This window comes from Falco punctatus (genome assembly GCF_963210335.1).
Source record: "Falco punctatus genome assembly, chromosome: 11".
Lineage (NCBI taxonomy): Eukaryota > Metazoa > Chordata > Aves > Falconiformes > Falconidae > Falco > Falco punctatus.
Genome location: NC_137591.1, coordinates 31,829,165 through 31,846,383, shown reverse-complemented (window position 1 = coordinate 31,846,383; position 17,219 = coordinate 31,829,165). Strand labels below are relative to the sequence as shown.

General features: G+C 40.2%; 1 protein-coding gene across 1 annotated transcript in view; it reads right to left on the bottom strand.

Moving 5' to 3' along the window:
- Positions 1-17,219, bottom strand: part of HMCN1 (hemicentin 1) — a 224,581-nt gene that overhangs the window by 84,685 nt on the left and 122,677 nt on the right. The window contains exons 24-37 of the mRNA XM_080406436.1: positions 15,284-15,556; positions 14,301-14,396; positions 13,694-13,888; positions 12,495-12,625; positions 11,702-11,849; positions 11,090-11,216; positions 9,926-10,080; positions 7,040-7,318; positions 6,151-6,432; positions 4,955-5,063; positions 4,195-4,364; positions 3,809-3,963; positions 2,898-3,021; positions 1,499-1,600 (exon numbers count right to left, since the gene is read on the bottom strand). Of these exons, the coding sequence (XP_080262562.1) occupies positions 1,499-1,600; positions 2,898-3,021; positions 3,809-3,963; positions 4,195-4,364; positions 4,955-5,063; positions 6,151-6,432; positions 7,040-7,318; positions 9,926-10,080; positions 11,090-11,216; positions 11,702-11,849; positions 12,495-12,625; positions 13,694-13,888; positions 14,301-14,396; positions 15,284-15,556 (2,346 nt within the window). The remainder of the gene's footprint in view (positions 1-1,498; positions 1,601-2,897; positions 3,022-3,808; positions 3,964-4,194; positions 4,365-4,954; positions 5,064-6,150; positions 6,433-7,039; positions 7,319-9,925; positions 10,081-11,089; positions 11,217-11,701; positions 11,850-12,494; positions 12,626-13,693; positions 13,889-14,300; positions 14,397-15,283; positions 15,557-17,219) is intronic.

Sequence of the window (17,219 nt, the reverse complement as noted above, 5' to 3'; positions counted from 1 at the left end):
ACAAGACTGCTGACATGCTTCTCTCTTCCACAGTGTGATGTTGTGCTATCATTTTTCTTAACTAATATTATAACTTGACATTAGTGTGTGGCATCACACCATACATAAAAAAGGTGACCAACTGTTTATTGCAAAAATTATCTGAAATCCATCATTTCGATTGTTTTTTCTAAAATAATTTTCAATTTGGTGAGAAAAAAAAGGGATAAGAAAAAAACACAACAGGGCAAAATAGATATAAAATCCTTTTATTTTTATAAACCCAAATATTTTCAAATTCTGTTTTATACAAGTATATATGATTCTAGAAAACAATACTTTGCTGTGGATTAATTCTTTAAAAGGTAGAAAAGGTGAACGCGGAAGCTCATCTGAAATTTAGTAACACCTTTCTTCTGAACATGTTACTATCATCAGCATGAGAACAAATTACTATATTAGATATAAGGTATTAGTAATACACTATTCTCTCAGTTTTGCTGTACAATCATTAATACAGAAAACTGTTCTCATAATAACATGGCATTTTCATATCTCATCAGAAGAAGGTGGGAACAAAAACTACATGGGAATAAAAGAGGAAATATTTTTTTCTCTCCACATCTCAACAACAAGAAAGATTAACCGTAAAAAAAGACCTAATAAAAAAATTCTAGTGCCAAAAGAAACCCAGCAATGAAATAACCAAAATCCAGACTGCTTTAGATACTTTTTAGTTTAGAAACAATCCAAAAAAATCCATCAGTTTAAGCAGGAGCCAAACTCCTTCAGTTCTCACTTGGATAAATATCTATTTCTTAGAGAAACTTGCCTCAAAAAAAAAAAAAAAAAAAAAAAAAAAAATAAAAAGAAAAAAGAGGAGGTGGGGGTTATAAGTCCCCAGAATGTGAGGAAAATAAAACACAAGCACATACACATGGCCTGATTTTCAAAGCTCAGAATATGGGAGGAACCAACAAATTCTTGAGTATAATTTATCATCAGGACAAGCCACAGAACACATTTTACACACAGAGAAAACCTACTCATTTTCATGTGCACGGGGCCCAGACCAAAGAGCCTCCTATTAATTTCAATTGACTTCAGATAACCTGCCACACTCACACTCGACAGGCACACTCAGTACACCAGGTATTGGTTTAAGTCTGCCCTACACTGTAATGTGACAGGAGAAAATAGTGGATGTGTCTAAAGCTGATTCGGTAGAAAACTAACAGTACTCTTGCCTATGGACAGGGCATGACTGCATGCACAAGCGAGTAGATTATCCCTGTGGTTTTCACTCATTTACTTAAAAATAGTGGGGATTACTGAATTCTCAATACCGACTCCACATCAGTCAATACATTCCCATTACACATAATGTTTAACAGTTTCTAGCTACTTTAAAAAACAGAATTAACTTCATGTTCAGAATATCCATTATTTTCAAAAGACATGTGAAAGGGAAAACCTTTTATCAGATCTGCTTTGTGTTCTCAAAGGTGCATGTGCATACCTGGCAGAGGGTTTCCAGATGATCTGCATTCAAGATGGATTGGATTATTCACCACCACTGTTTCATTTAACATTTTCCCTGCATCTTCCAGACTGGGTGGTTCTGGGAAAAGACAAAGGCATCAGGATTTCATTAATTCAGCCACCCAGCTAGCAGAACATCCAATCACAAAGTAATCTGCCCTCTGAGAAACTTTGGGCAATGAATTGCACAAGCTTCAACTGAATGCTGGATGACTGAGGAATTTCTCAAGAAAGTTCATCTTTGAAACAGGAGTACTCTCTAACTACATAACCTCATTAGCGTTAAGACAAATAAAACATGACTTTATTACTTTTTATTTTTTCAGGAAAAATGGCACTTAAAATGGACTTGCAGGAAATGGGTGCACAACAGAGAACAGTAATTCTTGTAATGCGGCAAGCTCATCTCACTTGAACTGGTAATGCTAAACTGGATGTCGCACACTGCTTTAACAAAGCAAGACTCATCTTACTAATAATTATAAATTTGCAACATGACAGAAACATCAGATAATGACACTTAGAACATGAAGGCTGAGAGCAAAAGAGATACTTATGAGCATGGAATTGACAGTAAATTTGAAGATGAGAGCGGTTTCTCTTTCTAAGTCTGGAGATCATGGAGATACTGCAATCTCGCTTCATTTCAGTTACTGACTCTGACAGTCAAAATCAACATAATCATATTCATCATGAGCATTCTGCCACAGTCCATTCCTGCACCTCCTGAGGATTCCTGCACCTCCTCCGAGGACTGGTTCACATCAAGAATGCACAATACATCGTGACCACTTCTGAAGCAAATATATGTAAATTATGGTGAAAGCATTTATTAAAATTCACATGCAAACAACAGCTTCTCAAGTTTCCCTGATTCCTTTTATGTTGTTTTTAGCTGCAAAATAAAATTCTTTTTAAACAGTCTGAAAAATCCCCTCATAAGAGAACGTTTCTTTCTCAGAAAAGTCATTCCTGTAAAATTCCCCATTGCAAGGTCACAGGGAATACCATTCTTCCCAGAAGACTTGGATCAAATTAGTAATGCCACAGTGGTACAGCATAACTTGATTTAGAAACATGGAGTACCCTTCTGAGTGCTGGGTTAGTGGCCACGCGTTTGGCTTCTTGGGATACCTCTGAACTCAAGAGTTACCTGGAAAGAAAACTTAATTTCTGTGGCCCTTGGTACCACAGGAGAAAGACTGAATTCCAAGACAGATTTTGCCCTCATTTCATCCTAATGGAGTGGGACAAAGACAGACAGATGTGCAGAGAGAACAAAAATGCTAGACAGCTTAGAAGAGAAGGGAATACAGACATAAAAACCTTCCCGAAAACAGCCATGTTTAGCTTCTAACTAGAGGCAGAAACGTTACCATGCACATGAAGCCGAACGTGCTGTTGGGCTTCTCCTGCAGCATTGGTTGCCACACAAGTGTATCGGCCAGCATCTTCAAGCAGGGCCTTGACAACTTGCAGAATACGGCCTGAAGACTCCAGCTGTACCAAAACAGAGAGCAGGGAACCACTTTACACAACGATCCCAAGCAGAGCCACTAAGCAAAATGGCAAAGCAGATGTTTATGCTGAATACAGCCAGTCTTGTCTTTCCTCTAACCTGGGGCTAATATTCATGCAAGGGGTGTTTGGGAGTTCAGAGACTTCAGTGATGCTGGGACACCAGGATTATTAGCTGTACAGCTGTAAGGAGACCTAGATAGCAGAGGGTCAGGCAAGCAAAGTGAAGAGGAGACTGCAGGCAGAGAAAGCTGCTGCTGGCAAGATGTCAAAAACTGCTCCAGCCTAATGTAACTCAAAGCCATTACAAGCACTCACCCCCCTGGAGCATGCAAGCACTGGGAAGGGCTGTGCATCGAAAGTCAGAATCTCAGCGGGAAGGGAACTTATAGGTAGGTGCTGCAATAGCAGCGCTTATAGAAAAACACATCTAATCCCACCTCACTGTGACAAGTGGGTAGAGCCACCCCATAACTGGCAGACAACCGTAACTTGAAGGTTAAACTACAGCTGAAAAGAGCCAGATGCTGCATTTATAGTCATGGAGTCTTCTGATATGGAGGTATCTAATGGGATTCAGTCTACTTAACACTGCTGTTCAATCTGAGACACCATCTGATTCAGGTAAAAAGCCCACTGCTCTACAGGATGGGTCTTTAGTATCTTTATGTCACAGCACGAGGGAAGCAAAAGGAAAAGAAGCACTAACGTGTACAATTTATTGTAACTATCCTTCATGGTTTGAATCCCATAAAAGAGTAGTGCTTACTCTTATATTTCCTCTGGCTGTGTTTACTGGTTGACCATCTTTTAACCAAGTTATGGAAGGGCTGGGAATGCCATTGGCTATGCACTGCAGTGTCACAGGCTTGTGTATCACAACAGCTCTCTCAGAAGTCCCAGCTGATTTGATGGTTGGAGGAACTGCAAGAAGCACCAGAAACAAAAATGAAGAATCATTTGAACATATACATTTAAATATATAGAAGCAATATCCCACAGGTAAGAGTAGCTCTGCTTCTAATTCATCTACTCTCATCTCTAATTTTTCAACTTACTAATGCAAATAAATGTTTACAGAAAATTTGAGCACCTTCTTGCCAGCAACTTAAAATAAAGGCAGTCTGCTGCTTCCCCTCCTCTTGAGTAACCTACCATGCACAGTAACATCAAATTCCTTTTCATGTTCTCCTGCCTTATTTGTAGCCACACATTTATAGCGGCCAGTGTCTGACACTTGAGCTCGAGAGATGAGAAATTTTTGTCCATTTAGTAAGATCTTATGTCCAGCTCCCTCTTCAACTGGTTGACCATCTTTTAACCACCTACCAAAGAGAAAGTACAATCTCAGCTCTCTGTGAAAGTAAGATCAACAACACTCCTAAAATACACACAACTGTATTAAACAGAATGTCTCAGTAACTCTATTTGCATTTCTAGGAAGGTTTGGAGATGTCAGATAATATTCCACTTTTCTGAGTGCCACGGACTGAAATAGTTTATCAGAAGAAGGGAGTACAGGGGCACAGGCACTAAAGAAGTCAGCAAGGTGACAGCTGGGAAGCAGTAGTGAAAGCAGATACCACCAGAGACAGACAGTAATCTCCAAAGCAAAAGCAATCACTGGTGGTGGATGAAAAGCATGTGGTTGCATTAGCAAGGGAATGAGAGTTTTGTCAGCTCTTGTTATCTATCCTAATTTCCAGGACATGCATATTGACACAACATACCAAACTACTTGAAAATAAAATCCTGATCCTGCCATGCGTCTGTCTTCAGCGGAGCCAGGAGTTTGTCCTCCATACATTAACCACCACTAAATAAGATGGGCAGTTCATAAAGACTATCTCCAAGCTCACCTAATCTACCAGCAGATTTTTTTCTCTTTTTCTTACTGTCATACCAATCCCCTTACGTGATAGTCGGTGAGGGTGTCCCTGTTGCTGAACAATCCAGCTCCAAAGGGCTATGGAGAATCCCAATGTAGTCCAAGAGCTCATCCCCACCTTCCACAAATGGTGAGACTGTAAGACAGGAAAAAAAAAAAAAAAAAAAAAATCAACAAAAACTTCAAGCATCAGAAATATCATCAAAATCTACCTCAAATAGTAATGTTAAAAACAAAACAGTCTTGACATCTATCTCACTTTGGGACACTCACCGATATGTAGTTCATTATGCACCACTGTTCCTTTTTGAAGATAAACACCTACCCAAGTGATATTTTGTGGCTTCAGATCACTTTTACTCTTTCTTATTATTTATTGTGTTTGGGGTTTTTTTTCAGATTCTGTCAGAACAACCTTGTAAACAGGGAGTGTGTGGGGAGTTTATGTATCTTCTGTCAGCAGAAAGAGAAAACAAAGGTGCAGGGGACCCTCTTCCAGGTCCTCTTCACCCCACCTCATTCCCTCGCAGGGGTGGGAAGGAAGCACTGCCATACAGTTCTGCCCAGCTCCTTCACCGACCAGCAAGACCAGTGAGATATACCTGGAGCAGCAGAATGGATGCTCTACATCCGCATGCAATAGTATGCAATGTTCTTCAAGAGAGTGCCTACAAATCAAGCCTTTACAGTTCTCAAATAAACCCTTCCATGTCAGGAGAATGTCATTAATGTTTGTACAATTCATTTACCTAGAGACACTCAGAAGGGACTGCTGAGATGCAGACTGTAGTAAAGGATTCAATAGAAAAGAAGGAAAGGAAAAAAAAAAAAGTATATTTTCCAAGGAAATGTTCAAACTTCGCACAACACAACTCAAATTCAGAGAAAGATCCTCTTTCCCCAGAGGCAACTAACTGTGTTATATTAATTGATACCTTTCATATCTATGATTTCCTTCTATGAAGGCAAGTTAAGAATTTTAAAGGTTACCAAAAACAGCATTTACACACCACGTGCACAAAAACTCTTCAAGAACTAACCTGAAAGTAAGAGTCTTCCAACTGTCCTGTAATCCTGGACAGAAAAAGTGTGCAGTGCCCAGTTTTAACTAGGCACGTAGCTTGACTAACTGACCTTTAATATAACGATATCGACAAAAATAAAAACAGACTTTATTAGGTTTATGGAAATCTGATAAAACAGTAGTTTTGCTACTCACACACCTAAGACTTCAACTTCGTATTTTATTTCTTGTTCTCCAGCTATGCTTGTGGCCACACACAAATACTGGCCCCGGTCAGCCTCAACAGTGTTCAGAATCTCCAGCTTCTTCCCACCAGATAAAATGTGGAGGTTGTCGCTTGCTTTCACAGGCACACCATCTTTTAACCAGGTAAGGAGAGGCTGAGGGTTGCCAGCAGCTTTACACTCCAACGTCAGTGAATTTCCAGCAACCACCTGCCTGTTCCGGGCTGTGTCAGCATTGCCCTCAATTACTGGAGGAACTGTACAAAGGAAAAAATGAATTGCAAGCAATTAATTCTGTAGCCAGAAAAATGTATTAAGAGCAAATGGGTTAGTTCCTCCCCACCCACTCTGGCTCTATATGCTGTTACATCACACACAATTTCATGTGAGAATTTGCTGCCAGGGCAAGCCAAGACAAAGGGAAAACAGAGAAGTCAAATGCTGTAGTTCAATATTGACCAGTTGTTTAAAACAGAGGATCTGCAGGGCCCTGAGACGGAAGAACTAAGTATGAGGGCCTTGAAACAGTACGCTGAAAATCCCACCCGGAGTGGCTATTGCAGGTAAGCGTTGTTCAGCACACAAGTGAGAAAGGATACGTGGAGACAAAATAGTTTTGATGCTGCACTGAAGCATGACACAAGGCCTGTGAAGTTACGAGCTTTTTGAGTCACCTGAAGGACCGGGTGTAAACCTCCCTCTGCATGGCCCTGCTAACACAGGCCAGTCTTTAAATGCAGCCACTGGCTGCTGTGCCCCCTTGGCAGGCCTGCGAGGCCTGCTGACGTGGCACAGGCCGCAAAGCTTTCCAAACGCGCATCCTGTAACACGGCAAGTAACCGAGTTCCATAAACCCTCACTTACCATAGACATCCACGTCATAGGTCTTCTCGGCAGCTCCAGCAGCGTTGGTGACATGGCAGGTGTACTTGGCAGAGTCTGATACTTGGGCCCGAGGTATCTGCAGGAATTGCCCTCTATCCACATACAGAGCCTGGGGGCTGGAAATTAGCGGGCGTCCATCTTTGTACCATGTAATGGTAGGAACAGGGATTCCCTTGGTTTCACACTCCAAATTTATAAGATTGTTCAGAAGCGCTGATACCTCTGTGGTGATATTTCCTCCTTTAATACTAGGAGGGACTATTTCAAAAGACAAAATAACAATATTAAAGCCTTAGTATATAAGTCTGCAGGTTTAAAGGGATTAATCATTAGAATGCTGTAACAAGAAAAGATTTCAGTTTTAGCAGCCTTCCAACACTTCTGGTGTTTTATGTTTGGGTTTTCCCCAGCAGAGTTATATATTGCCTGCACAATTCTCTGGGGCACACAGAGCTGAAAGCATGACAAGAACACAACATCAAGGGCCACCATATATTTAAGAAACAAGCACCACAGCAAGGGGCACTACAAAGCACTGCTGCCTTGCTAGAGGTACCTGGAGACACTTCACCTCCTAGGCTCCAACACGTGCCAAGCTAGGGCAGCTGGGCCTCCGTGTGTCCTGCAGCGCGCTGGGGCATGGCTCTGCCTCTTCCCTGCCTCAGAGGGGTGACACAGGAACAGCCCCTGTATCGCTCGGGAGGTGCATCCTCCCAACAAGTAACAGAGACCTGTTATTTAAAATATCGAATACATTGAAAAGCCTCTACAACTGGAGTCTGGAGTGGGAACTGCTTAGTTCTCAAAACTTCTGAAGATGAAGTCACTTACTTTGAGACTAAATATGAGCTTAACAGTCTAGCTTTATGCTCCTATTTTTGAAACTTTTGGCTCACAGTCATTTCCCTTGCTCACTAGGCAGCAGTATTCAGATTTTTCTAGCAAACAAGCTCTCGTGTAAATCAGCCAATATAAAGAGTTCGTAAATCTCTGTAGAAGTAATAAAAACACACTGCAATTGGCAACAACTAAATTTATGACCGCTGAAAGTACCAGACACATCTGGCAGACACATTAACTCCTCTGCTGCCAAACATGCTCAGTATATCCTAGACTTCCACTGACTTCCATAGTGTTCATTTAAAATGCCACTGCAGAAACGTAAAGCAAGGTGTCAGTGAACGGACCTCCACCTATGAGATGGATATTGCAGATTTTCAGACCATAATGAAATATTTTCCTAATTAAATCATGTATGCAAAAATACGCAAACCTATAAAATACGCTGAGACACACCCAGTTCAAAGATGAATGCATTTCCCTATCAGAAATTGCTTTCACCCACAGACATGAGGAACGGTTTTAACATGGTGCTTTAGCAAAATCCCAAAGCCAGAAGTAGGACTAAACAGCTAAACCAAAGTAAGAACTAGCAAGAATTAGCATCTAGGTTTCTCACTCCATGGGCTTCTGTTTGTCCAGTCAGGATTAATGACAAATTTAAAGTAAAGAGATACTCCATTCTACTACCTACTTGTTCTGAAGAAACTGAACTAAGATCTACTCATCTGTGAGGACTTTATTTGCATGGGGGTTTTTACTCCTCTAATCTCAAAACAGCCACAATCACCTGCAAAGTCCTCCTAGCATTTTCTTTCTTCCCAATGAAAAAAGACTGCACTGTGACTATGAACAGGCATATTTCTATGCGTGTGATTGCTCCACACTTCAGAAATGTCCCAGATGAGGGAAATAACGTATAGTAAATTCACAGTTATCAGAAGACACACACTCTTCAGAAGCAAATCCATAGCAAATGAGGACTCATCGGTTTAAGGGCTCACATATTCAAATTCCTACCTTTTCAATTCCAGGCACAAGAGACTCATACCACCTATACATTTCTGCACTTGTTTCCCCCTAATTTCTGCTAGCACTGTGCTTTGTCAGTTTTCAGGTCTGACTAGGCTTCCACACATCCTTCAAACTGAAAAACTTTTCCTCTTATCTCCTTTGAAGTCTTCCTTCAAAAGCTACTTCTTTCTTCCATGAATCTCCCCTCCTTTTCTCCCAACTGATGATCTCCTAATTTACATTAAACTTATGCAACACTGATTACAGGAATTGTCTGTTCTCCGTATCTTTGCTAAGACTCCACTGCCTGTAAAAACACAAAAAGTATACTCAGTGTACTACTAACTTCACAAAAATAATGTTAACGTGGTTATCTCATGCTAATGCTGCTTCTTTTGCTATAAATGGCCTCACTTGCTATAAATGACCTCTGTTTACACCAATTTAAGCAAGATGACATACCACACTACCTGAAGATCATCTGGAGCAATCTTTTTCAAAGACTACTTGGATCTGATTCTTACTGGTTTTGCACTTGGCTTTATAATTTTACACCAACTTAGAATTATTCCTGGCTGAATTTACTCCTAGCACTAGGTTAAAGAAAATAAGAGCACGAGTATCTTAGAATAAAAATCTTCCAATTAATTTTCTCCTCCCTAAGGCAGATCAAAATAACAAAGCCAATGTGATAATAAAATAATTCAGATGAAACTAATCAATAGCAAAATTTAAGAAGGCCCTTCAAGATTTTTGGCTTTTATCAATTAGAAACTAATAAAAAGTACATGAACGTCACTTAAAGGCCAAGCTTGCAAACACTACATCCATACTTAACTTGATAGAAATAAATGTTCAAGATCACTTTGTGAACAGATGAGTATTATGTTTACACACAAATTTTGCAGGATCAGAGCCTCAATTTATATTTGTCTGAGTATCTCGATTCAAAACCAAATCTTTTGAGTAAAATTAAAGGATCTTCCAGGATAAGGCACTCTATAAGCTCACCATGGATGATCAGCTTGACCTCCTTAACTTGTTTGCCAGCAGTGTTGGTGGCGCTGCACTGATAACGACCTTTGTCAAGCCTTCGAGCATTCTTTATGTGTAGAACTTGATCTTTGTCCAGAAGCTCGACATTGGGATCACCCAAAAACAAGGGCCTGGAATAGAGATTATTTTACTTCACAGGACTCTGAACCCATCCTTTTAACATTAAACTGACAGTAATAAGAAGGGGTCCTTTAATGGCACTAATTGCACCATTAAAGAGTACCATTTAGCACTAGAGTAACAGCATTAATCCAAAGAACCACCATGAAGTGACAAACTATTTTAATTAACTTTATTCCTAGTTTTTAGAAGAAACTGAAACACAAAAGTACTTTTTTCAGGTCATCCAGGATGCCAGCATCAGAGCCAGAGTCCTATTCCTGACCTCAGCTCCTCTTTCTAATTGCTTAGTTCACAACAGTCCTTTGTTGACAATAAAATGTCAACTACTACGTGAAAGCGTCAACGTATCAATACCAAAGAGTAAGGAACTGTCACTTCAGAATACCTGTGAGTACTAGCCAGTACCTATACTGAACTACATTGTGAAACACCAATGCCTTTTAAAAAACACAGCCCATTTTATTTTTCAGCTCATATTTAAGTCGCCAAGAATTCTTCTCTTGGTATGCTTTCCTGGAAGATGAGAAGAAGAACTGAAACATGCAGGCTAAAAATGCTTTAAAATTTTTAATGTATATATGCAGAACTGCACAAGGCACTAGCTAGAAAAATGTTTGACATGGGTACTGCTTACCAATGAAAAAATCATGTCAGCAAAACAACTGTATCTTCACTAATGGTATGTTTAAAATAATCTAGATAAAATAAACTCAAAGAAATGGTTATGTTTATATTGCCTCAAGCATTGTCTGCCTTCAAATACCACAAATCTGCTCTGCAAGTGCCAGTGTCAGCAATGGGACAGTTCACGAAGAAAAGCAGGGTGCTAACTTTTGGTTAAAGAACTTCCCACGTCGCACCACCACAAATTGTATCTAATGACAGTAACTTAACAGTAAATAGTTAAAAGCAGAGCTTGCTGGGTGCGCTACCTTCTTCTATGTTCTACGGGAGGAATAACCTAGACACAAACATCAGAAGTTATAATATACTTACTTGCCATCTTTGAACCAGTGAATGTCAGGAAAAGGGAAGCCTTTGGCCCTGCATTCCAGACTGATTTCCTGGTTGAGGACGACTGCAATTTCACCCGGGGTTTCAGCACCTATTATACTCGGTGGAACTTTAAAAAGACAAACATTACAAGAAGAATTGGTATTTAACCAGAAAAGGTATGCTGTGAAACTGGAAGAAATGCAGTAGTGGATCATACTACTCCCTTGAAACAACTTTAGTTTTCACTGCAAAGTGACTTCTACTACATCACAACATCATTTTTACCATGACAAGCACTTCCACACTTACGCTGGTGAACTGTATGTAAGAAGACTCCCATGTTAGATTGCTGTACACCCAAAAAAACGAAACAAAGTACCGAAGACCAAAATCCAGAAATGAAAAGAAGCATTTTGTGTTACTACAAGAACGGCAAATTTTAAGTATTCAAAAGCCATCATGAGAGTGCTTTGGCAGCCAACGTTTCATGGGCAGTGAAAGGAAGCATCTATTTATAATGAGTTGAAATTTATTGGCTTCTTAAAGATCAATTGTGTTTCAGATCACCAACTTTAAAAAAAACAAACAAAAAACCAAAACCAGTGAACTAACCTAGTATATCTAGGTTAAACAGCTTCTCAGAACTTCCTGCTGCATTTATGGCTTTGCATGAATATTGTCCAGCATCATCAGTTGCAGCTTTAAGGAGCTTAAGTATCTTCCCATTGTGCAAAATCTGGAGAGTACTGCTTTCCACAACCTTAAAAGAACCCGAGACATTAGCCTTATGTGATCCAAGTTACATCAGCCAAATATTACAGCTGGATTTTTATAAGAAAATAGTAGTTTTAGTCTAAGAATAGTCTGTTTCCCCTTTCAGTTACAGCACTAATCTCCTGAACTTCTACAACCTACTCAATATGACCTGTAGCTAAATATACAATACAGAGTGGGAAAACCAGAGGAGTTCTTCATCCATCAGTAATGATTAGTCACAAAGGTGCATAAAGGTGTCTCTCCTCATCTTAAACTATCACTTATCAGCTACAAGAAGCAGCGTAGGACTGAAGGATAATCATGAGGAATTCAAACCACCTGCAAAAGTTGTTATTTCTCCATCTACAGAATGAAGACAATACCATTATTGGTCCCCTCTGAAAGGGCTCTGGCATCTACAATACTGGGAGATTGCTAAGGGCAATTCCTAGGGGAATCGTGAAAATAAAGAGTTTACTTATGACTTATTGAGCAGCTTTCTGAACGGGTGTTCTCAGTGCAGTTTAAATATACATAAAGGCATGTATGTGTATTTACTTTAAATGAGTTCTCATATCAAGCACTCAAAAGCCAACACAAAACTGACTGATGATGGCTATGTTACTTCAATTAGGTTAATCGTACATACCTGGATATCTTCTTTATACCAGGAGATGATTGGGAAGGGGTTACCAGATACTTCACAGAAGAGACTTACAGGGTGATCAACAACTACAGATGTATTTGTCACCTTTTCTTGATCTCTGATTTCAGGAGGAACTATAAAAAAACTCGAAGTCATGTATTAAGCCTTCTATTCCAGTGATTTCCTATGTCCACCTCCTCCTCCTCCTCCTCTTCTCCCCTGACCATCAAGGACAACTGTAATCTGAATTTCTCAAGACCCTTTTCACTCCCTCCCCAACATCTCATCTTCATTTGCCTTTTAGCTCTGGACATATCTCCCTGTGTCCTTCTCTTTTGCAAAAAACTAGTCTTCTCTTGCCCAATAACAGACTCCCAGGGAAGTTCACTCAAATACAACCACCATCAACATTTTAAGAGAATAACCTTAAGATTTAATTTTGATCTTAAATTTAATATTTATCTTAAAATCTCATGGATTAGCATATAAAGGAAGCAGATTCCAGAGAGTCATCCTTCCTCTTCACTGCTCCAGTCACACCCAAGAACATCTGCCTATCATTGTCCCACTACGAATGCAAAGGGTCTTAACTGGTGGATTAGAAAGTTCAGACCCCACTGATGAGCCCTGCTGGCACAAAATGGAATTCAGAATGAAGATAAGGATATAATCCTGCTCAGGCGTCAGAACTATCATAGGAAGTGAACAAGGCTGGAATATAAGTACTCTGTAAGAAGCAAAACATCAAAATATATCTCAGGACCACCTGTAGAGTTTCTATTTTCCAATTAGGATTCTGGAAGAATATCAGCAGCAAGACTTCTCCTATCCTATTTTCATTCTGATAAATAGTTTTTCTCATACTTTTATTTCCAATGCAGATCTATCCCCAAATCTTTAATTTCTACAGTACAAAAGTCTTTGTTTGTTATTTGCATTAAAGTTTTCAAGTATAACTAGAGCCCCCTACCAATGAGATGCATCTAACTCTGAGCAAAACAAAACCGGTTTGTGCATAAAGTCACAGAGAACAGAAACAACAGAAAAAGTACAGACAGTACCAGAACAACAGTTAAGCATGTACTCAGGTTAGATTTTATAATTTAACTGCACACGGGCAGATTTGGGGCGTGAAATTTCCAACAATAAAAGAGAAGATGTTCTTCAAAAACAGTTCCCCAGTCGTTGTATGTATTACTTACCATTTACTTTCAGGTTATATTTTCTTTCTGCACTTCCAGCTTCATTGGTCGCCACACAGATATACTCTCCGTTATCAGAAGGTGTAACAGAAGCTATGATCAGCAAGGTCCCATCCTCCAGAATGGAAATCCCTGCTTCACGGCCGGTCAGCTCTCTTCCATTATGTAGCCATTTGATGACAGGCTTGGGAATACCTAACGAGAAAAAGGTGAAACATGAAGCAACGCTTCCCTCGGCTCAAAATAAGAATTCAAGCAATTCCCACTGCCTGCTAGAAGTCTTACTGCCAAAGACAATTCACAGGGAGGCCATGAGCTTTCAAACTTAGAGGAAGTCCTGACTGTTACAGTATGATTTTAAAATTAAAAATCTTAGTCCTAAACATCATAATATCCTTGTTGGCTAGCAATGACTTTCCACAGAACTTCTGCACATGGTGGTTATTTAAATCACTGTTAGTCTGAATTTTTCCACATAAAGTATATATGGAAAATACTGTGCAGATGGTACATTTTTACCATGCCAAGCAGTACCCAGAGACTTAGTAACTTTCGATGGTCAACAGAAAAATATACTTTTGTCACTGGAAGTGGTAACAATACCCACCTTTTGCTGGACATGGGAATGCAATGCGTTGATTTGCCACTCTTTCTTGAAAGGGACGATTGTACGGAGGGTCCAGATCCTCGATAGTAGGAGATTCTGAAAGAAAATTAGACCCCAAAAAAATTCTTGACCCCTGCTCCCAAAGGTAAACACACAGTTTGGCAACACCTAGTGCTTCTAAGCCTCTCTCATTCACACAAGGTCAGATTCCAATAACCCTCTTTAGATTGATCAGAATGTGTACTACACAAGCAGTCTTGATTTCAACAGGTATAATCAGAAAGTAAGCAGTACAAAGAGACTTTCAAATTTTACTGAAGTTGGTTCTCTCTAAATTGCTGGATTTGTTTTGAGGGCAAAGACAGTGTTTCTGCAAAATCTGAAAAACACTATTTAAACTGTTTTTTCTCATACCACATATTAGTACTACTTCCATCCTTTGTTCTTGCACCTCATTTTAAACTTGCAGGTGGACTAAAACTATACAAAGAATATTATTTATAATCAAATAAAGTTAGTGGCAGTTCTTTGTAACAAGCAGTTCTCAGCAACTCTAATCCAAAGGGACCCAAACATTGCCTTTAGACTATTACAAAGAAGAAATAATTCCTGCTTAGCTTAGGTCAGTCATGCTACAGTGACGTATGCCAGCCCATCAAGTGAGGAGTTATACTACATATTTACATTGGCACATTGACCACTCTTGCCCTGTCACCATTTCAACGGCATACTGATTGAGTAAAGAGCTCAGTTTCAGCTCATGAAACTTTTTCTTATTTCTGCAAACTCTCTGAACACTACTTGCCTGTTCTAATTTTCCTTAAGTAACATCAGAATGAAACAGCTAAAACAGATTTGGATTTTGCATCATGTCACAGCTAACAGCGAAGCACATTGCCCCCCAAAACACAAACCACACAGCACCAGCATGAAATCATACCTAGCCACAGCAGGAGGCAAGATTACAGCCCTAATATAAATACCTTGAACTTGTACTGTTATCTCTGCTGCGTCACTGCCCGCTGCATTACTAGCAACACATTTGTAGATTCCAGCATCAGGAAGCTGAACGTTGCTGATGCCTAGAGCTCCATCCATGCTGTGGACAAACTGCCCACCATCTATAGGCACAGCACTGCTGCCTTTGAACCAAGTGATTGATGGGGGAGGGATCCCCTGGGCACTGCAGGGTATATCAACTCTCTGGCCAGCTTGGACTTTCAAAACTCGAGGCCCACGCTGTATCTTTGGAGGAACTAAGGAAGACAAGTTTAGTCTACAGTAATGTGAAGAAAATGACGCACAATATCATTCTTAAGGCTGAGAGAGCTGGGTTTTTTTCAGCCTGCAAAAGAGAAGGCTCCAGGGGGACCTTACCGCAGCCTTTCAATACTCAAAGGGGACTGATAAGAAAGATGGGACAGACTTTTTAGCAGGGCCTGTTGCAATAGAACAGGGCACAATGGTTTTGAACTAGAAGAGGATAGATTTAGATCAGAAATAAAGACAATGTTGTTTATGATGAGGGTGCTGAAGCACTGGCACAGGCTGCCCAGAGAGGTGGTAGATGCTCCATCCCAGGAAACTTTCAAGGCTACATTGGACGGGGCTCTAAGCAACCTGATCTAGTTCAAGATGTCCCAGGGTTGGACTGGGTGACCTTTGAAGGTCCGTTCCAACCCAAACCATTCTATGAAACTCTTTTCCATTTTTGTCATTTTAGGAAATGTCCTTTATTCACTGAAACCAAATTCCCCCAGGTGACTAAGAAAGCAGACCTGCATGTTCTCTGTGTAGAATAGGATGTATGACAACCTAGTGCTTAAATTATTTGAAGCAGCTACATTTCAAATTCTGCTGCTTGAGTACCATATGAATAGTGTAGCATTATTATACTGAGCAGATTTGAAGAGCTGTGGGTACTGGCTCTCCATAACACAAAACAATTCAAAAGCTTTTATGACAAAGTTAATCACATTTTCCTTTTGACATTTTAATTTCCTTCCCATAATCCCTGATCTTTGTATGCTTCCAAATACAAGTTCGGACAAGGAGACAAAATATGACTGGAAGAGATTTTGCTGGTCCCAAAGAATAATATAAATCCACCACAACTCTTTTGCCACAATGTTTGTCTTTCTTTCTAAGGATCATTGGCAATGAAAAGACTTTAAAAGAATGTCTGAAACAATAACAAGTGCCATTTTTCCAGACTCTCTGTTAATTTACAATTACAGATAAACAAAGATGTGCACTGATATGAGACTTTCCTACACACAGCACCAGACAGCAGTCTGTTACAGCCACTGCAATGGAATTCACATAGTCGGAAGTTTTCAGAGCTGCTGGGGACAGGAGTTCCAACCTGGTACATCTGCAGTGTGATCCACATCAAAGACATGTGCTGGCAGCGGGCATTGGCAGCAACACTTCCAAACGACATGAACATGAACCACAAGAGAAGTACCCATACACCCACAATTACTATCTATCAGTATCGTCTGGGCTGTGCCAGGCCACGGCTGTGGCACCCGCTCTCCTGTGTTTCTGTCTGACACAGGTGAGGAGGAATAAATGAGAGAGCATGGAGTCAGCTGTGCACAAAGGCAGAGGCAGCTGCCTACTCACAGATGACACAGTTGCACATTGGTTTCACACCTGAGCACGTGTAAGCAAACTCGGACGTGCACTACCGTAAGAGTTTGGATATGCGATTCCCTTCACGTTGGCGGGCAGCTGTAAGCCTCAGCCAACACTGCTATTCACAGCCACTGTTTGCAAACTTAACTGCTGAGAAACCTCTCACACAGAGCACATCCAAGTGCATTAGAACAGAAGTTTTCAGTTCCTAAAATCCTTCTGGCTGCCTTAAAAAGAGTCAACTGTCATATTGTGCTGTAAGTTTTCCACAAGTCTAAG